This window comes from Sabethes cyaneus, chromosome 2 (assembly GCF_943734655.1).
Source record: "Sabethes cyaneus chromosome 2, idSabCyanKW18_F2, whole genome shotgun sequence".
In the NCBI taxonomy this organism is placed as follows: domain Eukaryota; kingdom Metazoa; phylum Arthropoda; class Insecta; order Diptera; family Culicidae; genus Sabethes; species Sabethes cyaneus.
In genome coordinates this window covers 6,623,366-6,650,776 of record NC_071354.1, presented here as the reverse complement: position 1 = coordinate 6,650,776, position 27,411 = coordinate 6,623,366, and the positions used below count along the sequence as shown (strand labels likewise).

At 42.4% G+C, this 27,411-nt stretch overlaps 1 protein-coding gene across 4 annotated transcripts in view; it reads left to right on the top strand.

The window, feature by feature from the left end:
• The window catches only part of LOC128738911 (putative polypeptide N-acetylgalactosaminyltransferase 9), a 191,081-nt gene that overhangs the window by 155,939 nt on the left and 7,731 nt on the right, over positions 1–27,411 (top strand). For all 4 annotated transcript variants that reach the window (XM_053834391.1, XM_053834388.1, XM_053834389.1 and 1 more), the window contains exons 4-10: positions 12,205–12,934; positions 20,090–20,461; positions 20,525–20,689; positions 20,749–20,942; positions 21,001–21,219; positions 21,281–21,514; positions 21,593–21,703. In XM_053834391.1, coding sequence (XP_053690366.1) covers positions 12,517–12,934; positions 20,090–20,461; positions 20,525–20,689; positions 20,749–20,942; positions 21,001–21,219; positions 21,281–21,514; positions 21,593–21,703 — 1,713 coding nt within the window. In that variant the 5' untranslated portion in view covers positions 12,205–12,516. The remainder of the gene's footprint in view (positions 1–12,204; positions 12,935–20,089; positions 20,462–20,524; positions 20,690–20,748; positions 20,943–21,000; positions 21,220–21,280; positions 21,515–21,592; positions 21,704–27,411) is intronic.

Genomic DNA, 27,411 nt, shown 5'->3' with positions numbered 1-27,411 from the left:
AAATTATGACTTATGATCGACTGGGGAATGAGGTCGATTTGATCGCGATTTGTATTCATTACACCGAGGCTGCTTGCATACGGATACCGGTAATTGACTCTCTCGGGGGGCAAATTGAAGGGTGATCGGTTCCACCGTAGAATACAAACAAAAAGCAGAGAAAGAAATGATATCTACCTAGCCAATCAACGAATACGGACTACGGACCGACTGATCGACAGAGGAGATAGTTTGGCTTTTAACCTCGTCCTACGGCGAAAGAGTACGATGGGAAAATGATCATCTTCTTGGTTTGGTTGCGTGTTGGGTGCTGACCAGCAGCCGAAAATCGATAACATTTTGATTTATTCGAACCAAGATGAAACGAACCAACGGTAATCCGCGCTAACGATGCTTCCCTGTCAGTGGAGGCAGGCAGGATTGCACAACCAGCTTACGTAAACGGATTCGGTTGCAACTGTGACACATCCACCGTTCCTTTTCCGGTTGCGAAATGCCACCATACCATATGAAGAATGCGCGCGAGCCATCCCAAATCCATTTGCTTGTTAACTAAAAACCTCAAATATTTCCCCACGCTGATATATTTAAATGTTCATGTTGTTGATGTGCAAAAAAACGCCAAACATATATCATCCACCTCTGCAGAGAAAAAGTAAAACAACCCTCATTCGCAGTTCATTACGGTAATAAAACAGAATTAAGCGAAGGCTACAAAACAAGCGGCAATCCGATTGGCGACGCATCGCGTGAAATGCTTGCTGCAAGAAGCTTGTTTATGTCTTTGACAGCGACTCTGAGAGCGAAAGCACTGCCTCGAACGCAGCAGGCTGGCGCGGCGGCTGGCGTGTCATCTTCGTACCACCAAAAGCTTTCCTTTTACTTTCGTTTATGTTGGTTGTTTTTTGTTTTTTTTTGTCAAACGAAACGATAATGAATGGCTCAGTGCAGACGCACTGTTGGCACGGTCGGTTAAGGATGGGCAAAATAGAAATTTACGATGGGGATTGACAACGTATCATACCCGTAAAATCAATCTTGTACAGAGTACAGATGTTCTGCCGATAGTATCTATGCCATTGGTAAAGCAGACGAGTTGACTAGATTTGTTGAAGATCGTGCGCCGGGGGTTGATCCGCTCGGTTCATAACACCTTGTAGCGCCATATTGAACGGCAGGCCTTGAGAGACTACCACCTTGACGAAGACGAAGGCCTCTGTGTGATTCCTATGAACTCGACAATCCGCCCAAAATCCGAACACAGCACTGTGTACCATCCAACGTAGATTGAATCAGTTTCATCAGCTGCCCGGGGGGAACCCGTTCTCGTCCATGATTTTCCATAGCTCTTTTCGGTCGATGGTATCGTATGCAGCCTTGAAGTTAACGAACAAATAGTGCGTGGACATTCTGTATTCACGGCCTTTTGTTTATTTTTTCTGGGTAGGCGCCATTCAGGTGCTCATCGAAGTGCTCTTTCATCTTTCAGTCACTTCACGATCGCCTGTCAAAATACTTCCATGCTCTTTCTATCATATTTCGGCTAGCGGCACAAAGCCTTTGCGCAATGCCGACAGTTTCTGGGGTACTTTCGCGTTTCCTGAGAACGATGCAGCTGCTTCATACTTCTGCTCCTTCTGGTAGCGTTTTTTTTCCTGGAATAGTCGACGTCAATGATATCAGTGATTCTGTCGGATTTGATGACCTCCAGGTGTACTTGTGCAGGAGTCTATCATGTCCAAAGTCGACCCATTTCGTTGGTCAGCGAGTGAGCACTCAATCCTCAGCGGTTCAGCGGTTTATATTGCTCCTCCTGGCCGACCTGGGCTTTAAAATCATCGATGACGATCTTGATCGTCCATTCTTCCTGCTTCATTCGGATGCGAGGGCTGTGCACGTTGATGATGGCGTTAAATTTAAGTGACATCGGCTTCCATCTTAAACAAGTAGCCAAGTTTCAAGCAAAAACAGGGATGGAGGCGCCTCATCTTTATTTCAATTGGGCGTGTCAATAAATGAAATAGAAGAGGAAATACGAAAAGCCAACGTTTACGCTAATTGTCCAGCATATTTAGAAGGTACTTTGAAATTGTGGGCAATGTAGTCTCTAGTCAAATTAAAAACCATATTTCTCCGAAACAACGTGGAATTATGCCAGGAGGCTCACCATACTAGCACAGTTGTTATGAAGCAGTTGCAGTAACTAATTTGAAACCAATTTCAGTCGTTAATAAGTTACTTCAACTAAAAGTGCCAAAAGTGTGCTGCTTGGGCAGTTACCACCAACTTACTGGAGTTCAGGTCGGCTTGCATTGCACACCTCGAGAACCAAGCCCAGGTTGACGTTATAGGCAAATTAAAGCGCCTAGGATTATATGATGAAATAACTCGATGGTCATGATGTTATGTGGTCGGCAGAAAATGGTGATCGTAATGGTTGGATTCACACCCATCGGAACCATCAGTTAATACATCCGGTATACCACAGGGTAGTAACTTGGACCCCCTACCGTTTATTCTCTATATCAACGACATTGTACGTAAACTTGACTCGGGCCGCAAGTTAGCGTATGCGGACGCACCTGCAAGAACTTCTGGATAACTTCGTAGCCTGGTGCAGACGCTCGTGCAGACATGCGGACTTCGTCCATACATCGGAGATCACTCAAGTTCTCCCTTGGAAGTTGAGAGATCAACAGTTTCACATTCCGAGTTTCCAATCCATAGTCCTTTTTCATTGCATAGGTTTAATTGTTCTATTTTGAATTTTTCCTCAATTCCTGTTCCACAGTCATTGCTTGTTAGTTTTTTATGACGGTTATTTGCAAGGCCTGTTTGTCAATTATCAACCGTTTGTCTTGTGAAAGGGTCAAAAAAGCTCGAAAGAACCCACCTTCCATATCAGCATACGACCTTCCACCGGGAAGGTTCTTGGGTACAGGACGAACCGATGCGCAATATAAAGATTTTAGGCAATGAGCGTCCTTGAAATGTTTGAAGTTGCTAGGAAACTTTGGAAATAACATTGGAACGGTGAGCGTTGAACGTAAGTTTGGAGTTGAGTAAAATGCCGAAGTCGTTAGCCTGATCCACCATCCGGAGACTATTTCCGTAGTCTTCGAGCTGTCTTATATGTAGGTCTTACAGCGGTCTCTTAGCACTACTGAAATATTACTGTAAGATTATAGACAGGTTACTGGGAGACCCGGAAAAGTAATAGAAAAGCACTGGAAGAATACTAATAGACTGCAGAAAGACCTGTAAGACAGCTGGAAGACTACTATAAGACAGATGAAGGTAGTCTATTGAAAGACTGCGGGAAGGCTATCTAAAAATTGCTGGAAGATTACTGGACAAATGCAATAATACTGTTGAAAGACTGCTGAAAAATCACAGAATGAAAGCAGAGAGATCGTTGTAAGGCTATTAGAAAAGTGCTAAAAAACAACAGACAGCTGCTATACGATTGTTGAAAGTTTATCGGAAAAGATTGCTGTAAAACAGTTGAAATCCGTCCTTTCGCGTGTCCGTCGCACACGGTGATCTAGTGCGCTATGGGTGATGTATGAATTGGTGCAATTTTCAGACACTTATTCAAGACCCAAATTAAATTGCAACGAAACTAAAAGAGATAGACGTTTCACGTCAAAGAACGAACTGTAGAACAGTACCAGAGATTTAAATTAGTAAATAGAAATAATCAACTTTATCACGCTTTTTTAGGAGATTTTTTATGAAAACACTTATGAGAAACACTTATTTCAAAGCTTTCTGCTGCTGAAAAGTACAATTTTCAGTACAAAATTTTTTCAGCTTTTGGATGAAAGCAACAGAATTGAGCCAGCTAGCATTTTTGTACTAGAGCAATTTACGGCAAACAGAACCGAAAACTTAAAACGTTTAATAACTGTGTAACAATAAGATTCGGCCACATTTATGCGTAGAAATTTTGTTTTCGTCAAATGTGGTTACCGAGTTACCTAACACCCTGTATGTAAAAAAATTGTAATAAAAGAAACGATATGAAATCAAAGAAATAGTGCAAAAGCAGCGCCATAAACATGCTTGAGGATGGGAAAATGATCGTTTTCCAGCGCTAGTTTTTTTTTGAAGCGGTATGAGCGTTCCCATATGCGCAAAATTTGATCAAAATTCCTTTAAATTTATATGGGAAAATTTGCATTTTCAATCCTATACGTCATTATAGCTGCTTAACCTTTCGTTACTCGAGCGAACTTCGATTCATAGGCATGCTAAAACTAGAGCGGTCGGTATTGGGCACTTTGGGTAAAAACCAGGCTTTCGGTGTTTGTGTAGAAAATATCGCTTTGCGATTTATCTCCTTTGCTAGAACGGATTTTACTGCTAACGCTTCCGACAATTGTAAAACCTTCCGCTTCCATCCTTTCATTTCTTCTAATTTATAGTAGGAAAACTCACTTGTAACTATTTTCTAAAAGTCCCGGTATTGTAGCTTACAACATAAAGAATGTCTCGGTCTCCAACAGTTTCTCCATGAAAGGAATGGTATACGCGTGTGAATGATTGCTCACAGACAACGAGTGAAGTCAAACTCTCTGAAAAGTTCAGTAAGAAGTTACCTTTTTAGAGCATCCCATTGTCATTTGCTTAACTTTTCCGAACAATTAATTTTTCTAAAAGTCCACGGACTTGTTGCTGCGAGGATTATTTGATTTGAATGCATAGGTACATTATGGGAAAATTATTTTATTCATGTTTTATTATCACAGAATGGTTTGAAACTATAACTTGAATAACTAAACTTGTAGAGTATGTTTTTACAACGCTTGTCTGTTACCGTGCTTCCTTTCATGGTTTTACCTTCCTTCTGATGAACGACTTGGTCCATACTCCGATCATAAAATCGAACGGTTCAATTCGACCATAGTTAAATAAAAAGAAATGGTACGGTACGACCATAGATGTATTTATTGGTTCGATACGATCATCGTTGATGAAGTATATGGTTCGGTACAATCATAGATGAATTAAATGATTCAATGCGATCGTTGTTGAATGGTGTTATAAGCGATTTTGCACTTTTGATGGTGAAATTTTTGTAACTATTAGCGATTTTATTTTGTTTGTGTTTTTGTTTTATTTTTTACAACTCATCTTATTTATTAGTCCGAATGAACTAAACTCTATGATAAACTGGATCCTGTCACTAAGCGCAAGGCGCTTAAACTTAATCAAAGGTTCCTGTTGAATTTTGCGTCGACGTTTCAGTATATCTAGGCCAAGCAAGCGATAGTGATCGGGATACGAGGGACGGGTTGCGGGACGGTTTGCGCTAGTAGGCTAGCTGGCGAGCGGGTTTTGAGATTATCGTTGTATGACGATCGAAAGTTAGTTTCGAATCGAGAAGTGTCACCAACTACATACACATGATCAATCCTTTTCAATACCCGATCGTCAATTTTACAGCCGAAATGGAACGTCATAACCCTACTCAAAATAAATTCTTTCTTCGAAAGAAACATCAAGTAGATTTTGAAATTGTCAGCATATACCAGTCTGCAGCGCCTTTCAACGGCAGAGGTAGTGTCGTTAGAGAACAAAATGAACAATAGGGGTCTCAAGTTATTGCCTTGCGGTATACCAGATTCATTCGTGATTGGGGACGATACCTTTCAGTCAAATTTCACTAGCAAACCCTGTCGCACAAATAGGAGCAGCAGATTGGAAGCTATTCTAAGCGTTTAAGATAATAATCCTCAAACACTTAGTACGATGGTGACTTTTATCGGCTATTTCTGACGATTTCTCTTACTAAAGGTGCCGATAGTTCGGATCTTCATTGATTCCCAAGAAAATATTGGCTGCGTTTCTCCTTTTGCTCGAACCGCCGAGTAATCCGAGTACAACTTCAGATCCAGTTCCAGGACCATGTCGATTGTCAAAATCCAGGTGAGCTGATGGGGTTGCCAAATTACATTTGAGTTTTCAAGTACAGAACGGACTGATGCGGACTGATATAAAGATTTTAGGCAGCGAGCGTCCTTGAAATCTTTTCCAATTTTAGCAAGTAATCGAAGTTGACCGTGTCAACCATCCGGAGACTATTTCCGTCGATGAAGCAGTCGAATATAATCGGGCTCTGAATACGATGAAACGTGATTACCTCACATTTTGCACTACTCACAATCAAGTAATTTAACTTGCACCAGTTCACAAAAACATCTACTAAATCTTGCAGCCGAATAAAACCCTGGATCGAGCGCATGTAAAGATACAGTTTGAGATCGTTAGATCGTTTCAGGATGAAAAGCAAAGGTCCCATGCTACTTCCTGGGGGAACACAGCAGATTTATTTTTTAAAAGCAGATGAAACAGTAGATTCCAGCTTAACTTACAAGACTCGATCAAATAAATATGAGCCAAGTCAACGTTGGAGCTTTCGTAAAAGGATGTTGGGGTCAATCCTGTCCAATCAATGCAGCTTTGAAATCAGTGTATAATGCAAACGGCTAGTACTCCATGGTGGCATGCGTTTCTTTCGCGTTATACACATCTTTACTGTATAATGTTTTTGCCCCAACTGTACACTTAAATTGATAGGAAAAACTTTACTTCGTTTCGATTGCAATTCCGAATCCACGACCGTCGTTGCTGTACGTTACCAAGGAAACGGATGTTTATATGGAGTGATGCCAACCTAAACATTTGAGTATGAAATTGACCAATTATGTTCGCTTTTAAATAGGATTCTTCTAGAGTGTCGACAATATACTTATAAAGTTCACTGATAATAAAATTCACCGTAAATAACATTTTATGTGACAGATGAACAGCAAAAATAGATACGCGATTCTTCGGTTCATAATTGTTCATAACAGATTATTACCTACTACTAGCAACTCTATTCTCCTGGAAAAAGCGCCATAGCATAAACAAAACGAATGTGGCAACAAGTACTGAAATCAGTAAAAAAGCAGCTGGACTCTGACGACCTTCACCTTAAAATTGTGCTTTGCCATAAGAATAAAACCCAGATCGTTGACGTGTTCAACCCTTTTGAGAACCTGGCCATCTACGTTGTATTCATAAAGAATTGGACTAACATTGCGATGGAATATCACAATCTGACATTTTTGTAACAATGATCAGCCAGTTCTTATAACACCAGTTAACAAAAACGCAAAAAAATTGTTTGCATAGTGCGTCAGTTTTCAATGGAACGTTCAGCTAGAAATCACCGGCTTACATCCAGCACCCATAACTAATGTCCCGTCGTTAAACAAGCCTTGGGGTTAAACGTCTTTCCAAGACTTGACCCTTCTTTGTCGACAGACTCCACAGCCGGAGTACAGGACAGTTACGGCGCTAGCCCAACAATTCTACTGACTCCCGTCGTTAGAGTACAGCAAGAAAAGTATTGGGCTGATAGTACTACCTTGTGATGCACACAATTCGTTTGTGAATGGGAAGGAAAGGCATGGAACTTTGCCATTTTATAAAATGTTGTGTAGCACCAAGCTCAGTAGGTTTCTGTAAAAGTATTTGGTGGTCTACTCAGTCAAAGGCTGCCTTCAAAATGGTGTAAATTACATGAGTTTCAGTCTTCGTGCGAAATACAAGTCAACATAAAATCCAGAAGATTGGCGCTGACGGATCGTCCAGGCATAAATTCGTTCAATAGAAATTTTGGTTAAAACGGCCATGTGCAGTATTCTCAAACATTTCCGTGAAGTTAGATTATGATATCGTCAAGAAATCCTATGCTAGCCAAAGCATCGTCAGAATAAGATTCGTCTGCGAGAAGCATTTCGATCTTTTCGAGCCAGAAAGCAACCAACAGGACACTGAAACAGAATCTGGTGGCCAAAAGATGCTCTCGGAAGTTGTCCAATTAGCCAATGTTGCGAAGCTCGCATTCGTGTGGTCTAACTTTCTCACACACGCGTTCTCGAGTATTTGCGAGTCCAGCGATCAACCACGATCGTCGCTCTCGCTTATTACTGCAACTCAAGCAATTGATACGGAACGTTCACGAGGGCTATTAGCCGCGTATGAAGCGAGGGCATAAGATGAAGAAGCAAAGAACTAAAGTAAAATCTGCAGTCATACATCGTACACAGGTTCGCGGGCTGTTGACAGCTCACGAGCTGTTGGCTTCGTGAGTGGGCTGCACAGAATGGCGCAACACCAGCGGTTGTTTGTCGTACGCTTGCGTCAATGGAGCAAGCGTTGGAAGCTATGCTTCTCACATTCATGGAACGCATACGGGTCGGCATCGTTTGCTTCTCGCTCGGTTTGCAACATTGCAATAAGGTTCTTATAAAGTAAGAAGGATGTATTCTCATGGACGATGATAAAAATACGCGAAGATGGATTATGGGCTGCTTCCTGGGCAAAAGTTCTAAAATATCACTGGTCGATGTGATGTCTTTAAGTGCAAGTTCAAATTCATTTTTGCCGATAAATTCACAAGAAAGCTTATGATTTGGCAAGGCTTTGCAGCTGCCGACAGAAAATCTAGGTTTTTGTGATAAACAAGACTATGGATTCACACGGGACCTGTAAAGTTATTGTCTAAATTGGCCGCTGCCACAACAGCGGAGAAGTACTACAACGGTATCGAGACATCGCAAGGGATGGATTTTTTCGAGAAGGACATCAATCCACCCGACTGCCTTCAATTCCGCCTAATTGAGAAATATTTAAAGTGCAATGAATTACCTTCATTTTTCCTACGATAAAACTCAACCTTGCCATGATGTAGGGCTTTAATCAGTAGATGAACAGCGCTCACATTTGATTTTGAATGTGGATATATATTAAAATATTTTTTTTGTAAATTTAAGTGCGATTCGAGGTAAAAATGACTAAATGTGATTGTTGCGTTGTTCAAAAAGTGCCTGCATGCTGAATAAGAATGAGGCCAGTACGGCGATCTTTAATAACTAATAGCACTAAATTAATCGGACTCTTGAATATCCTTTATTGTCATAAAAAACTCCTAAAAATCCTTTGTATAGAGCGGCTGGCTAGGAATTTAATGTCTAAGGGATAATGGGCAAAGTCTCCAGATCTGGTTGGATATTGAAGATAAACCATGTTGATTTTTATCTTATATTTTACGTAATTCGTACTAATGCAATTTAGGTTAAGTAAGATTCCTGTTAATGTTGATCGAAGTGTTCTAGAATGTATAAGATCATCTTGATAAGCAAGATAAAACTAACCAGGAAAGGGTGAGAAGAGGTAGAGTAAATCACTGAAGAAAGACAGAAGCAAACTATTAGAAATTTTTATTAATTTTATAAGTTCAGAAGTGAGATAAAAACGTCCTTTAACGTTGATATGATTGGTCATTCGACTGTATCACGCAGTTGCAAACATATATCTATGCAGGCTGCGAGGATAGCGGAGTGCTTGGTAGCGGTCGATTTTATGAGTTTGGCGACGGATTCCCGTTAGAAATCCTTCACAGTAGATATTTGGGCTCGAGGATTGAGAGTAGGCGGATGCGACTCTATGGTTTAAAGTTTCTGTCGACTACCGCGAACCTCCACGTCGTGCTGCGCTCAATTTTTTTGTAGACTTACTTATTTTGGGACAGTGCATAAATGCCATTGGGATGTGAGATGAAAGATGATTGCCTGTCTCGTCAGGTAGGACTGGCGTTTGAGGTCTCGTTGATATTTTGAGGATGACAAACCCAAAAGGACCCGGCATAGAGTTCAATACACCATTAAGCAGTTATGGCCGAAAAATAAGGAAAGGTAAATTACTTTCATTTTGAGTACTGAATATTTTTATCTCGTTAATGTGGTAAAAAGATAGATTCGTTTTTACATCCAGATATTAAATAACTCAAACTTTGTTGTAAGTTACAGCATTATCTAATTCGAATTTGGACAATATTTTACAAAGCATCCGAATGAGTCTATGACACTCGTTTTGCAACGAAAAGCTACTTTCTTGACGAACTTCGACTGTTTCATATACTTGAAAATGTCTGCCACTTTTCCCCTTCTGGTTGCTAAACTCCACCATTGGAAGCTGTTAGAAGTCTGCCTGGGCGTAAGCCTCCATCATCATCACGCAGTCGGATCTCGTTAGTGACGTCCTGAACAGTTTCTGGGATCGTGTTTTGGCTGTCTTTTTTTGTTAATCTTCCGTTACTCGCGCGAACTTTTGTAACCCGGTTACCCGTGCATTTGCATTTTGTACAACACTTTTTATATCGGAGTCCTGGCTATGTAGAAAGTTACTGCCTTCAGCAAAGTTAATCAGTAGGCTCAGACCTTTCTGTTCGGGGATAGAACCTGATAACTTTGTCACAAGACGGCGCTTAAATGCTCTACAACAGATACATCTTACAATTGCGGCCGTATATACAGGTTGTTGCATTTGGAAAGATAATTTTATAGTTCCTAAATGATGCAGCATTATATTGACTAGATTTTTTTCAGTAGTTATCTAGTTTTCTTAAGTGGTTTTCACATAAAACATAGTACGAATTATAAATACAAACCATTTCAGCTGTTGACATCTTAGAAAGTAAGCCTGTACGATCCTATTGACCGTCTAACAGCCCCTTCCAGCCGAGATTCGAACATACGGCGACTGACTGTTTCGGGCAGTGTCGTACCGCGAGGTCAACTTGGAGGCCATATTGTTATTACATTATATTTTTATTGCTGATTTGTCATTGTACTCATTGTTCGGTCAATTTCGCTACCTTTCAAAAGTCATTATATGTTGTGCTGAGTCATTTGTGTTAAAGATTGTCTTTCGTTTAGTTATATTATTTCTATTTTCATTGCGTCTGTCTATACTTGGCAGACATAAATGAGATTGTCTGGAGTTCGTAGGCGAAATGTACACCTACCAGCAGCATATAGATCTATAAAATTAATCGAATAGTAGTTATTTCTTTTATTTTCAGCTTTTTACTGAATCACCCGTCTCTTGTCGAACGACAACTTTCTAGTTTGAATTTAATTTATATTGTTTAATTTAATGCTGTAATTTAACGTTTTATACCACAATATTACAATGATTTGTTCAAAGATAGACCGGATAGACTATTTTAAGTACTGAAGTATTCAGGTTATAAGTAATTTTCGAAACACGAATGTGTATGAAAAATTATCGTGAGAAAAACTGATAAAATTAGTTGAAACTGCCAATTTAATCAATTTATAATGTTTACCAAACTCAGTCTCAGGCGAGGTTAGTCAATTTGACAAAGCCATGCAAGAATCGTTTGTGTTTCTCTGGTGCCAAAACAATTTCAAATCTAGGAGGCCCTGACTCGGACGCAAACTGACAGTGTTTCCTCTTCCTTGTAGGTACGTATCAGCAGCGCTGACGTTTACAAAACTAGATTGCATCACCACCAGAGGTGGTGGCTTTTTCCCGCCCCCTTTAGTCAGGTCAACCCGACCTACCGTGTTCATAATTTACAATATTATCATTATTATTACGTGTCTGTCGAAGATCGTCGCTTTTGGTCTCTGGGCACGGTGGAACTGCGCTGGTGGTACGGTACGGTGGCGATAAGTAAAAGATAGGCCATTGTTTTGTTTTCCCTTCGAACCTACCAACCAACACGTCTGGTTTGGTTACTGCGACGACCGACCTGGTAGTAACCAAGGAAATGGGCGATGTGAGTCAAAACGCGTCGTCGTCGTACGTTTTCTTTCCGGCAGGTTGCTATAGGTTGGCAAGACGAAAGACTGCGCCGGCACAAGAGACGAACCTCCTCCAGTCGAGCTCATTTTGCTCCGGTCGGTAGCCGACCGGCATTTTTCCCGGCCAAACAAGCCGCACTCGTCGCCGCATCGGCCGCCGATTGTTTGGTGAGGTGTTGAAGTGTGAAATCTCGTCAGAAAGCCAACGAGGCGGGCTATGCGGAATTATATCTCTGCGCAGACGGGTTTCGCGTCGTCTTTAGTTTTTTCCTAATGCAATAATTGCACCCATCATTGTCGTGAGTTGTTTTGTTTTTTTTCTCTCCGCTCCCTTGGCTCCACGAGCAAGCACAGAGCCAACTGCGATGCTAATTATGATGCCTACCTAGCTAGGCTGAAGCAGCCTACTTCTCACCTGTTCGTGTGCCGTGCGGGATTCACTTATCAGAGCATTAAATTTGCAATAATTAAAAACAGTTTCACATACCTTCGAGCACGTAACTAATGATGACGTTCGCTTTCGTTTGTTCTCTTGCAGAAAAAAAACGCACACACATATCAGCTGGTTTGATAACAGCCCGGCCCGGGGAGCCAGAAGATGCAACACAATTAGCTCATATCGCAGTCACGCCACGGATGAGGCAACCGGGAAATCAGAGCAATCTTCGCACCATGTGAATTTTCCTTTGCTCGCTGAAACGTTACCACTGATGAAAACCGATCAAAGCAATCGGTACTAGAATAGCAGCGGCAACAGCAACAAAAGCAACAACAATAACAACAACAGTATCAACACCAACAAAAAAATCACTTAAGTAAACAGTAAACACATCATAATTTCTTGAGAACAATGGGACTGATAGGCAGGCGAAGATCGAGCTTCCTGAAGATAATCGCACTGCTGGGGGTGGTTTGGTTCATGGTTGTCTTCGTAATCTATTCCGACGATGGCAGCAGCAGCAGCAGCGGCAGCAATGGCAGCAGTCGGTCCGGCGGTTCCGCCGTTGTAGGACCCAGCGAAAGTGGGAACAGCGCGTTCGAAGCGCCCCGGAGGCTACCGCTGCAGGGCATCCGGGAAAAGCTGAATCAGTTCATCATCAACGCGCGGGAGGATGCCAACAAAGATGAACACAATCAGGATCTGGACGGTCCGGTCGTGGACTATGTCGATAACAATATCGACCAGGAGGTTCCGGTCCGAAAGGCGGAAAAGGAATCCAAAAAGCGGGTTCCGCCCAAAAGTAAGAAACGGAACGAGATTGCCGCTGGTAAGTAGCTTGGCTTTTTTTTCTACAGGGTGCAGTAGGAAAAAATGCGAAAATTTATGGTATTTCTTTTAATTTCCCTTTTCAACTACTTTCAACTACATTTTCGAATTAAATTACTTTCAAGGCGTTGGACGCCATCAAGCCAAACATCACGACACCAGCCGGATGTTTGTCAATCAAGTGCATTTCACTCTAGCTCTGGAAGATGCGTACCAGTCTACTTTGATGACTCTTCGCATAGATTTTTCATGAATTTTTTGGTTTCCTTGGTAACGTTGGCGTGCCTAGACATAAATAAAAGGTCGGGCCCGAGCTATCAAAAGCATATTTTGACCTAAAAAATATTAATTTTAAGATGGCAAATGTTTCTTATTATAATGAGTAATGAAATTGAACTTAATTGTAGTACAATTTGCGCTTAAAATTAAATTGTGAAATCCTGCTGTAAAGTAAAAATAAAGTTGGACTCTAAAAAGGACTTGAGTTCGGAGGTTGAAGTTGGAATTAAATTAATCTCAAATTCCACTTGAATTAAACTTATTAAATTAGGTTATTAAATTAGACACAGAATTACACATGAAATCGCATTTGAAATTAGAGCTTAAATTGAAGTCGCAAATGAGTTTGAAATCGGAGTTGGAATCGGAATTAAATTAGACATGAAATTAGACTTAAAAGAGACCTTAAAATGGACGAGTAAATGTACTTAACTTGAATTTGAAATTACCCACGAAGCTAATCTTGATGTTGGATCGAAAATTAGGCTTGAAATTAAGTAGAAATTAAAATTAAATTAGACTTAAAATTGAATTTAAAATGGGTCACTAAAATGGACCTGAAAGTGAAGTTAAAATTGGTCTTCGAATTGGACAGGAAACTGGTTGATGTTGAACATGAAATTCAACTTTAAATTAGTCTTATAATCGGATATAAAATTGTTCTTGAAATCAAAGTTAAAATTAAAACTTTTAATTTTACTTTAATTTTTGCCAGATTTTTATCACCCGAAATATTTTTCATCTATCTCGCGTAACTTTTCAAAAAGAACCTAAGTAACATTGCAAGATTCTCTTCGGCGTCCCTCCCTCCCTCGATTGATACGGCGACATAAATGCATTGCAACGACAATTTTGTTTGAAGTTTAGCTAAACAGTGACGCTTGCAATCGATTCTCGCGAAGCTGATATTTCAAAGTGCGTTTGCATCGTCGTGGCAAGCGCAAGTGAAGAGGGACAAGCAGAATCTTTCACTGTTACTTAGGTCCTTTTGAGAGTTACATATTTATTAATTTCAAAGCAGCGCACGATACAATCGATCGAGAACAAACTGTGGCAGGTAAAGCACGAACACGGTTTTCCTGATTCACTGACGCGCCCGATTAGAGCTGCGAGTGGATCGAGTCGCGTGTTTCGTGCGTATCTCGGGGACACTCTCTAGTCCTTTCGAGAGTTGGCGGCGAGGGTTGAGACAAGGTGACAAGGCTTATCCTGCATGCTGTTTAACATCATTCTTGAGTGTGTTATCCGACGTAGGCTTATCCGACGACAGGTACCCAACTCCTAGGCTTTGCCGATGACTTTGATATCATAACCAGGAACTATGTGATGGCCGGCGGAGGTAATCCATGCCAACTTAAAAGCGGACTCTAGAAGGATTGGGCAAAAAATAAATACGTCGAAGACCAAATACATAAAGGAAATGGGATTCAAAGAAAACAAACGCGTGCTTCTCACGGACGTTAACCGTTGATTGCAATGAACTAGAAGTGATACATGAGTTCGTGCATTTGGGATCGATGGTGACCACGAACGACACTAGTAAGGAGACCCAGCGGCACATTCAAGTAGGAAATTCGACCTACTTTACGCTGCGCAAAGCGTTACGATCAAGAAGCATACGCAGTTGACAAGGGACTAACCCGTTATTAGACCGGTAGTTATTTTTGGACTTGAAATTGTGACGTTGTCCACAGGGAATGCACGCGCCCTTGTTGTTTTTGAGCGGAAGGTACTGCGAACGATATTTGGCGGAGTGCAAACTAAAAGCGGAGAGTGGCGGAGGCGTATGAATCATGAGCTATAGGCACTGCTTGAAGAGATTCCCATCGGGCATTTATCGAAAGTCGGTAGACTACGGTGGTCAAATAATTCTTCAATCAGGCGGAAGGTGCCGGTGCATGACGTCTGTGCTGTGTTTCAATAAAAAGCCGTACCTAGTCCGAAGGAATCTGGTTGTCAGTAAATTTGATGTCTGGAATCCGCAAGGACAGCGTAGAAGAGGCAAACCCAGCGGTTCATTGCGATGCGGCTTAGCCAATGACATCCAGGCTGTAGATGAGAACCTATTCTGGTGACAGGTAACGGCTATGGCGGGTAACCATCAACAGTGATTTCATACCTTTGTTCTGCCGGACCGGCGGACATGGACACGTAAGTAATAAGTTAGTAAATTGGATGTACGAAGCTGTCTACGTGAAGGCCGAAAATCAGTACGGGACAGCAGAACCGGGGCACCATTGTGCATATTAAGAAGTTTGTCCATAACAGAATTCTAATATCGCTGATCGAATCGATGCGTCCGAGAATAGCTTCATTTATCCAGTAATGAAATAATGAAATGAAATCTCACCTGACACACCAGCGTGCATTTAAAGCACAAGGCGAATACCAAAGGCCCCAGATTACTGCCTTGTGGGACACAAGCAGTATTACTGAAAGCACGTGACACTGTGGAATCCAGCATGTCACGTACAGTGCGATTTGAAAGATATGAGCACAACTTTGAAGTCAGTCAATCAGATCTACTTGAATTTTAGCTTTCTTCTGTAAAATGCGGGTTCTAGTAAAATCCAACAAGTTAGTCGCCACAGCGTGACCCGCCATAAAACCAAGCCGGTGTACTGATAGATAGTGTTTGGCGCTGTTTAAAATTACACTACAAGCGAAGATTTCAAAATGTTTCTATCCAGCGGGATCCGCAGTACGTATGATTTTAAGATTTTAAGTTTAACTATTACTTCAAGTGTAGACAGCATCGCAAAACTGCAATGTAAATCGCAAAGCGTCAGTGCATAATGCAGCCCAATCTACTGCTTGGTAACTGGAATTTCAACGAGACAGCAGTAATTCACGGATTGAGCGGATTTGTTCATCGATCAACTTGACAACTATGCTTTTACCAGGTGGAATGTAGACTGCAACAAGCAAGGATAATGTCATGCCTTTGTAGAAGCAGAAACACATGCTTTGTTCGAGATAATTTCTATGGTCAATTTATCAGTGAACTAGAGAACAAGAGAACTGAGCTACGGTCACAACGATACACTTTGAAGGCGGTTCCAAGCCGGTTTCAGCTACTGTGTTACCTGACTCACTGCGAAATACGTTGTATTCGCGGGATCGTGTTGGTTCGAAAGGTTTCGAAAAATATCGCCCTTGTATCGTTTATTTTGATCACTAAAAATAACGTACTTAAACATTATATTTCATGTGCCAGTAGTACGCAATAATTGTATTGTGAAACTGAATTGTTATTTATGCAACTTTTTACAAATTAAATGCAATAACAAAAGCACAACTTATTAAAAATCGTTTGTTATCGATATTAACTGTATATGCGTTATAAACGAATAAAACGTATGGTTACGTTTAATTTCAATAATACGCATATTCGCAGTGAGTCAGGTAAAACAGTAGCATGATTACTTCATGGTTGCAATCATCAGATGCATGCAACGGGACATCTACCATAGTCAATAAACTTCACACATTCTGGCAGTATACCAAGCTGGAAGCGGGAAACACATCTGCGGAATGGATCAAGAAGATCGATCTAATTACAGTTGCACTTATCTACATTACTTGGTTGGAAGACCATGTCATTACACCAGTGTACAGGGCAGGGACAATTGCTGGCAATCCCCACAATTTCCTTTAAGAATTTTGTACGTGGGTCGAACGATGGAAGAACTTCGCGGTACCGCTGAGAAGAGTTCTCCGTGCAACACTGCTAGAAGAAAAAGTCGCAAAGCAACTTGGTATTGGTGGACCGAAAGAACCGTTGACGTTAAAGTGGACAGGCAACGTATCGCGCAAGGAGTCAAACTCACAACGAGTACAACTGGAGATTGCCGGGAAGGGCAGCGCGACGAGACGTAAACTTCTTCAAGCACGCACCGTCAACTGCCTCGTTTTACCGACGTAATCGCTGAGATACCATGATTTAGCTCAACGATATCCTCATCTAAGAGGTCTCCCTCTGGAAGATTATGATCTAGTCCAACCGCAATTGCTCGTCGGGCTAGACAATCTTCACCTTGGGGTTCCATCACTGGTGCGAGAAGGGCAGCTAAATGTCGCCTTGGCTGGACAATTTACGGTTGTGCACCACACTATTCGCCACCGGACGCAATTTTCATGTTGCTGTGGCCTCGAATCCCAACACGGAACTGAATGAACAGTTGCGGGATTATTTCACACTGGAACGCACGGGAATCAGCTCCGCCAGCGAAATCTTGGAGTCTGAGGACGACAAACGAGCGAGAAAGTTGTTAGAAGCAACAACCAGAGGAGTGAAAACCGGTTTTGAAACAGGCCTTTTGTGGAGAGTGGACGAACCAGAATTCCCCAATAGTTATATGATGGCACTGCGCCGTCTGAAGTCGTTGGAAAGAAGATTGGAGAAGGAGCCATTGCTAAAAGAGAAAGTTCGCGAACAGATTGCCGAGTACGAGCGGAAAGGATACGCACACAAGGCCACTACTGAAGAACTGAATTCATCGGATCCAAAACGGGTGTGGCATTTACCGCTGGGAGTCGTAACGAACCCGAAAAAGCTGCAAAAGGTACGACTGATCTGGGATGCGGCAGCTAAGGTCGGGGGAGTTTCATTCAACTCGAAATTATTGAAAGGACCAGATCTTCTATCACCGCTTCTTACCGTATTGAGCCGTTTTCGTCAGTTTCCTATCGCCGTGTGTGGAGATATACGGGAAATGTTCCACCAAATCAAAATCCGGGAACAAGATCGCCAGTCCCAACGTTTTTTGTATCGCTGAAGCCTCTCCGAAAAGCCTCAGGTCTATATAATGGACGTCGTAACGTTTGGTTCTACTTGTTCGCCAGCGTCCGCCCAGTACGTAAAGAACCTGAATGCCTCGAAGATTGCGGACCGGTTCTCTCGCGCTGCATCAGCCATCAAGGAAAACCATTATGTGGACGACTACCTGGATAGTTTTCAAACCACTGACGAAGCGATAACAGTCGTAAACCAGGTTAAAAGCATTCATTCGTACGGAGGTTTTGAAATAAGAAACTTCCTTTCCAACTCTACAGAAGTTTTACAAGGAATCGGGGAATCCTTCGTCAAGGAGTCCAAATCCCTCCAGCTTGAAAGAGGCGAATATTCCGAATCAGTTCTCGGGATGAAGTGGATTCCGAGAGACGATGAATACGCAACGATCTACTGCCGATCCTCCGGAGTGAACATGTACCCACCAAGCGAGAAGTCCTGAAGGTTGTAATGAGAATATTCGACCCTCTCGGATTCCTTTCGTTCTTCACCATTCACGGAAAAGTTCTGCAAATTTGGGCTTCAGGAACCGACTGGGATGACGCCATTAACGACGATCTAACGATTCGATGGCGGCAGTGGACGGACCTCTTTCCACAGTTGGGTAGTTTTCGCATACCTCGATGCTACTTCAATCATTTTTCAATCGACTGCATCGAACTGCAGCTCCATTGATTTGTTGACGCCAGCGAGGTGGCGTACTGCTGCATAGCCTATTTCCGCCTTCGGGATTCGAAGTGTCTCTGGTTGCTGCGAAATCTAAAGTTGCTCCCGTAAAACCCTTAACTGTTCCTAGACTCGAACTGAAAGCCGCGGTTATTGGTGTTCGCCTTGCAGAATCTATTACCAGCAACCATACTCTGCAAATTCACCAGCGATATTTTTGGAGTGATTCAAGCACCGTTCTTGCTTGGATTCAGTCGGAACATCAAACCGAGTGGAGGTGGGTGCCGACTAAATTGAACCCTGCGGACGAGGCCACGAAGTGGAAAAAGCGTCCCGATTTTGGTCCATATAGCGTCTCGATGAGAGGCCCCGCATTTCTGTACGAGCAGCAGGCAGGTTGGCCTCAACATCAAACTGTAACCACAGAGGAGGAACTTCGCTCGAGATGTCTCTCTCATTGGGTGCCAACACCGGTGATTGACCTCACTCGCTTCAGGCGCTAGAGTTTCCTACACAGGACGATAGCCTATGTAATCCGCTACACCGGTAATCTACGACGAAAGGTTCCCAAAAAGGCACTCAAACTCGAACCTCTTGACCAATCGGAACTGAGAGATGCAGAAGCGAAGCTGTGAAAACTCGCACAAGCTGAAGCATATCCTGACGAAATGAGCATGCTGAAGAAGACACAGGGACCACCAGCGAAACGCCATGCGGTAGTTGCAAAAAATAGTCCCAACCGATCGTACATTCGGCATGGTAGTACGTTCGAGGTAGCGCCGTGTCAACGAGGGGCTCGTCGCGACCGACATGATCGGTCATTCGACCATGTTACTCAGTTGCAAACATCTATGCAGGTTGCTGGGGCTGGCGAGTGCTATTCTATGGTTTACAGCTTCTGTCAACTACCGCGAACGCCCACGTCGAGCTGTCCACAATTTACTCTGATGATCTATGTTGGGGCAGTGCACAAATGCCAGGGGAACGAAATATTTTGTACTGGATATTTTGTACTGATCGAATTATAGTGGAGAAGTGTAGATTTCGTCATCATCAGTGGTTATTAACTAAGCAAATTTATTGTGGTTGCTTGTATTACGATCGCAGCGCGACGTGGACGTTCGCAGTAGTCTACAGAAGCTATAAACCATAGAGTCGCACCCGCCGATACTTAACCCCGAGACGCAGTATTTATAATAGGAATCCGTAACCAAATCCCAATATCTGATCGCTAGTAATCGCTTCTTTGGCGTACATTTTCCCAAATTTACAACAAAACAATTCTTTAAAGTAAACGTAAACTGACAACAGAAATAAGTCATTATTTGCACAAATGGTTTGGAGTTTAAGTATTGTCGCATTTTTTCCTGCCGCACCGATGTCGTATGAAATTTATTACAACTGATTATTTTTTTCTAGATTTCGAAGGAGTAATTGCTCCTCCAAACGAGGATGGCCCGGATGCGCCCGGGGCCATGGGTAAACCGGTGATCCTACCGAAAGATATGTCACCGGAGATGAAGAAAGCCGTCGACGACGGTTGGACGAAGAACGCGTTCAACCAGTACGCGGCCGATTTGATCTCGATCCGGCGCAGTCTGCCCGATCCACGGGATCAATGGTGCAAGGAACCGGGACGCTACCAGGACGACCTGCCGCCGACTTCGGTGATCATTTGTTTCCACAACGAAGCCTGGTCGGTGCTGCTGCGGACGGTTCACTCCGTTCTCGATCGCTCTCCGGAGCACCTGGTGAAGGAGGTTATTTTGGTGGATGATTTCTCCGATATGCGTGAGTATTTTCACCTCTGCTGGATGGTTTGAGTACAGTTGAACTTCTGTTTTGTTCCCACAGCACACACTCAGAAACAACTCGAAGATTATTTCGAGGCGTACCCGCGGGTGAAGATCGTTCGGGCTCCAAAACGTGAGGGATTGATTCGTGCCCGGCTGCTGGGAGCCCGCTATGCTACCGCTCCCGTGTTGACCTACTTGGACTCGCACTGCGAGTGTACCACCGGTAAAATACGTTGCTTAAAGTTTAAGGTCACTCACAAAATTTTTATTCTGCATTTTTAGGATGGTTGGAACCTTTGCTAGATCGAATTGCCAAAAATTCTACCACCGTCGTGTGTCCCGTGATCGATGTGATCGACGATAACACTATGGAGTACCACTATCGGGACTCCGGAGGAGTCAACGTGGGTGGGTTCGACTGGAATCTGCAGTTCAATTGGCACGCGGTGCCCGAGAGGGAGAAGAAACGTCATAAGGTAAGTCTTTTCTACAGTATAGCCTACTATGATGCTAATGAGTTCTACGTATTGGCAGAGCACCGCAGAACCGGTCTGGTCGCCGACGATGGCCGGCGGGTTGTTCGCCATAGACAAGGAATTCTTCGAACGGCTCGGAACGTACGATTCCGGGTTCGACATCTGGGGCGGCGAGAATCTGGAGCTTTCGTTCAAAACGTGGATGTGCGGAGGAACGCTCGAAATCGTTCCGTGTTCCCATGTTGGTCACATTTTCCGCAAACGATCGCCCTACAAGGTAATTGTTTTTTCCATATTCCATATTTTCCTAAAATATGGAAATAAATTTTCGATTTTAGTGGCGAACGGGCGTGAATGTGATCAAGCGAAATTCGGTTCGGTTGGCGGAGGTTTGGCTGGACGAGTACGCTAAGTATTACTATCAGCGGATCGGCAACGATAAGGGCGACTACGGCGATGTGACCTCGCGCAAGCAGCTCCGGGAGGATCTGGGCTGTAAGTCGTTCCGGTGGTATTTGGATAACATCTTTCCGGAGCTGTTCATTCCCGGCGAAGCCGTCGCTTCGGGAGAGGTAATATGGTTTTCCTTATTAGTTTTGTCATTTGCTTTTTCTTTCCCTAAGTGAAATATTTAATTAAAACCAATCAAGGTAAGAAACATGGGATACGGAAACCGTACGTGTTTGGATGCTCCCGGAGGCAAAAAGAACCTGCGCAAACCGGCAGGGCTCTATCCTTGCCACAATCAAGGCGGAAATCAAGTAAATAATCCAATTTCTACCCCCGTTAATTACGAACTAGGTTGTTAGCAGAGCAGTTTGCAGGAATCTGTCGGCCGCCATCATCATCGTCGTCCAAGCTTATCGTTCTCTGTTATTTTCCCGTTTTTTATTTTCCAGTAGCGACCTAAATGCTAAAAACCGCATGCCCTCCTGTTTTGCCTGCCAGTTTTATTTCATCTATTTTTTTCTTTCTCTTCTACGCGTTTCTTTTCTTTTCTTTCCGATAACGAACTTTCTCGCCTTCGCCGGGGGAAAAACCAAAAAAAACAAACTCACTCTCCTCAGGTCGCAAACCCGTGGTCAGGTTTGTGTATTGATTCAGCCGCCAAGCCCGAGGACATGCATACGCCGCTCGGTGTGTGGCCTTGCCACCAGGCGGGTGGTAATCAGGTATTTAACCCAAAAACAAGCAGTAAACACAAAACAAAACAAAATGGGGAAAACTACAAAGCTTCTTCAACCATGTTTACTAAAAACAAAACAATCCTTACTATACGTAGAAAGTTTAGCTCCACTACAATGGTGAATGGTCATTCGCTTCGTTTATGCTATTAATTACTATTGTTTTTTATCTATGGATATGAGGGATTTCACACAATCGACACGACGTAGGTTGTCGTTATTTAGTTAACTTACACTTTTACAGGTGGAATTAGCCAAAGATAGATGAAGGTAAAATTTTTGGGGATCATAGGCACAGGGGTAGACTAGTTTTCCGACTCGCAGCAAACCTCAAAGTGACAGAGTTGCGTATAAGAAAACCCTAACCTAACATATTTTTGAAAGAAAAAAATGTTTTATGCGGGTGGTATACAGATTTTTCATAGCTTCATCGCTCCGGAAAGGTTAAATATATTAGGTTTGAGTTCAGGAATAAAGTCATTGTCGTTTTTGCTTGCACTCGTTTCACCCCCGCAATCTGGGGCTGATTGCTGAGCACTTTTCAGGGTTAACTATCATACGGTTTACGTCGAACCAAGTGGCGAAGGCCTCAAAATGATTTTGGGCCTAGGTGTCTTCCTTGAGGTATACCTGGCGAGGCTATCTATCTACTGGACCGATAGCCTCCGACGGCAACCACTAGTTGTCAATCGATGAGATATGAGCGAAACCATTGCAAAAGATTATCGCTAAAACCCAGTCTGCGTAGTTTTGTAATTGCGATGACGTGGTTTATCTTATCAAAAGCTGCGGATAAATCGGTATATATAACGTCAGAGCTCTTTGGACCACACTGTCCATTGTATATGATGTAACCCGATCAGGAAGCCATAACAAGGTTATATCAGTTTTATAACACATTATGTTATAAAACTACATAAACATAACAAATTGATGAAGAAACAATAACAAAGAAAATTAAATTTGTAACAGATTGTGATAGTGATAGCTCTTTTAGATATAAATGAGTAATATGAGTTTCGTCACTAAACATGCTAAATATCACCCTTATAACAAAATATGTTATTTGCAAAAAATTTGTCTAACTAATATCATTATTTCAATATAAAATGAATTACGTCGCATAACATTTATTGTATTTGATAAAATATTTTTATTTTTTATTTAAATTTTGAAAAATAATTCTTAACAAAATGTGTTATAATTTAGATAAAACTATATCAAGGCCAGTTCATAATCAGATATTGACTAGAATAAATTTAGTTAGAATTTTTGTTTTTGTAACCATTAACCGTCGCTCATTTATAACAACGGATGTTATTATTTATCTAATTTATAACAACCGTTGTTGGAAAAGTTGGTAACAAACCAGTCCATTGGTAACATAACTTGTTATAATTTGGTTAGCTCCTCCTGATCGGGAACGGTTCCATAGCCACCAGCTCAAGTATCTTCGAGACGGCACTCAGCGATGTGATTCCCCGTTAATTGTTAACATCACATTTACTTCCCTTTTTATGGACAAGAACCATATGTGCACATTTCCAACACGATGTGTGTATACACTCTTAAATGATTCTACCCGTAAATAGGTCGGATTTAGCTAAAGCTAGATTGAAACTGTATGGAGTATGGAGGCGGAGGATGAACCATGAACTCGCACAGCTCTATGGCGAGCCCAGTATCCAGAAGGTGGCTAAATCTGGAAGGATACGATGAGCGGGGCATGTTGCAAGAATGCCGGACAACAACTAATCCAGTAGGAATAAGACGACCAGGAGCGCAGCGAGCAAGATGGTTAGACCAGGTGGAGGGAGATCTGGCGGAGAGTACTCGGTGTCCGAGGAATTCGAGAGCGGTAGCCCTCAACCGAGTTACATGGAGAAACTTTGTTCAACAGGCTTTGTCTTGGGACGGCAAGCCACCTAAGTGAGGAGGTTGAAACTACTCAAAATGCCCTTAGGCTGTGAACCATTTCGCGAAATTTTCAACTTTTTAGTTAAAATTTGACAGTTCGACAGATATTTCTTCTCGAATGGTTAAAATCAGTTCAGAATGCGAACCATTTCATATTTGACAGATTGATAATTTGTTTTGCTCAATGAGAGCATATAAGGTGAGGATAAAGATATGTTTCTGTAATAACGGATTTGTTTATTCAGTCCGGGTTGAAATTGGATGAATTTTTGGTGATTATTTGATCCTATTTGATAGATAAAATTTATTTCATTTCAACCTGGGTTGAATAAAGAAATTAATTATTTGTTTATATGTTTATTTGCTTGAAAAAAATATCATCTAACAAAGTGGTTGTCTTAATGATAAAAACGAACAATACACAAACACAAAGAGCACAGCTATCTACGAAGCCGTGACTTAAACGCTGAAGTGGTAGTGTTGAAATCAAATAAGTCAGCAACTGCGTTGAAACTTGCCGACATATAGCGGATAGGATCATGTTGTCCGTACGATGCACTTCGATGGGGTAAAAACAAAAGATTCCTGGGCCTCAACGGTCTTTCCGGTGCGTACAAGTTTAGCTGCTGCAGAATACTCGGAGCATCAATTTCGCCGGACAGAACTTTTGCCACAAACACAGCTTGCGCCTCGAATCGTCTACGTTCCAGAGTCTGTATTCCAAGAAGCTGACAGCGCTCGGTGTATGCTGGTAGCTGGAATCGATTACGCCATGGGAGGAAACGTACAGCATATCGCACAAATTTCCGCTGCACGGCTTCTATTCTCGAAATCCAATTGGCATTGAAAGGACACCAAACGACCGAGTTGGTCTCAAGAAGAGATCGCACAAGGCAACAATAAAGCGATCGAAGGCATACAGGATCGCGAAATTCCTCAGCTATCTTAAACATAAATCCAAGTTGCCGATTCGCCTTAGCGATTATTTCATTGTAGTATGGGCCAAATGTAAGCGGGGTATCCAAGGTTACACCCAAATCACGAACCAGGTTTACTCTAGCAACTGCCTGACAACACATTGTGTAATTAAATATCACTGGGCTGGATTTTCGGTGAAATGAAATAACACAGCACTTCTCGATACTAACAGTAAGTAGATTTCTGGAACATCACTGCATGAAAATGTCTACTAAACTCTGGAGTTCTAGACAGTCTGCGGAACTCCTGACGATCCTAAACAGTTTGATATCATCTGCAAATAGCAAGTGGCATAGCGTCTGGAAGCAGGGCCGATATATCGTTAATAAACAGCATGGAGAGCAGCGGTCCAATTATACTATAAACATCCATAAATTGGCAAAAAAATCCAACGAAAAATTAGTAAAACACTTCGAAGCTCTCTTCCGCACCTGTGCATATCTCATTGGCTCTCAGAAGCGAACCATCGAACTGTCAAAACTAACTATGCTCCCGAGCAGGGTTATTTTCGCCAGAAGGTGAAAAACCATCGAATTGCCAAATTTTAACCAAAAAGTTAAAAATATCGCGAAATGGTTCACGGCCTTAAAGCGTACAAACTCAAATTTTGGATTTTGGATAAAAAATTCAATCAATTTTGGCTGCTTGCTACCGATAATTGAATTATTCTCTGTGACAAATAACGCACTTTCAAGTTCTTACTGCTAATTTTTTGGTTGAAAAACTACTTAAAATCTGAGTTTGTACACTTTAAGAGAATTTTGAGTAGTTTCAACCTAGCTTTAACTAAATCTGATTTATTAACGGGTAGAATCATTTAAGAGTGTAGAGAATGATTAAACTGGAGGGACGGAAACTAGATGTGAGAAGTAAGACTATCTAGACCCCTATCCAGCTTTTTACGAGCCATAATGGCGGAGGTGTGCGCAATATTTGAACATCATTTTTGACATTTCTCTAATACATCGCGCGTTTTCTTTCCGCGCGTTCACGGTAAAACTAAAGGAGTGTACGGAAAGAAAATGTGCGATGTATTGGGGAAATGGTAAAAATGCTGTTCAAATATTACGAACACGTCCGCCATTATGGCTCGTAAAAAGCTGGATATTGTGTGGTAACAGTTTCATTGCCACAGCACTTGGGCGTAGCACTTGCTCTGCACAGTTCCTTGAGTTATTCTCGATGGTTTTACCTTCCAAACCACGACGAGTAGCTGCCAGAAAACCACCGCCGGTAGATTTGCAACTATTGCTGGGGTTCCAATCACGACGAAAAACGTCATAATCGGAACCGAAAACTTGACTGGAAACCGTTCGATAATCAATCAGCGGTCCAATAGAGTTAGTCATTAGTCTTCAACATCAGAGTTTATTCCACGGTGGAATTTCCACCGGTTTTTTTTATAGAACACAATAACATCCTGCTTGCGGCTCGGAATCGTACGATCATTTTCCACAAAAGTTACGGGTACGTCGGTGGGTGCTATCCATTATCGACTGTGCCAGAACTCTCGCCACCGTCAGCGGGCTGTGTTATTTTCTGGCCTGATGGGGCAAGTTGGAAGACCCTCAATCCACACATAGCCACCACGAGCCCGGAACGACTTAGCTGGAAACTGGCAGGAAATGCAAGGCTGGGCTGGAAAAACGAAGGGCTTCCAAAATGCAGCCAGATGAGCATACCAGAGATGAATAAAGATGACTCCAAACGATAAGACTGGTAGTCAAAAACGCTCTTCGACAGTAATCGGTTAGTAGCGAAACGGTAATGAGCAGTCTCAGTGGGCCATGGAAATGGTTGCTGTTGTCTGATGAACAGTGACAGTTCGGAGAGTGGTGTACTGGAGATGAAGTTCGGGAGAACCCTTCGCCAAACTTAACCCTAGCGCCAAAACGACTCTGATGGCAGGAAGCGGGACAACTTTGATGACAGCAAACGGTCAGCGCGACTGGCTCGAGCGGCTCGGGGTCTCCCATAATATGATAAGCAGTGCGTTCTGGCTCAAGAGTAGAAAAATCAAGGTATTTTTCTTTGGTCGTGAAAGCAGATCCGTGGCAGCTACGGAGGACGGGAGAAACAATCAACGTGACTCGTAATGTTCTTCCGGTGGGTTTTGATGATCTGGCCGACAATAGATCCAGAAAAGGCATCACCTAGCGACACAGTGTTTATTGAACCTACCGAGAGCGAGAGAGAGAGAGAGAGAGAGAGAGAGAGAGAGAGAGAGAGAGAGAGAGAGAGAGAGAGAGAGAGAGAGAGAGAGAGAGAGAGAGAGAGAGAGAGAGAGAGAGAGAGAGAGAGAGAGAGAGAGAATACCAAAAATATTTTATTTCAACAGAACAGAAAATGGCTCCAAAAAGAAATAAAGAATAACACAAACACGGAAATGA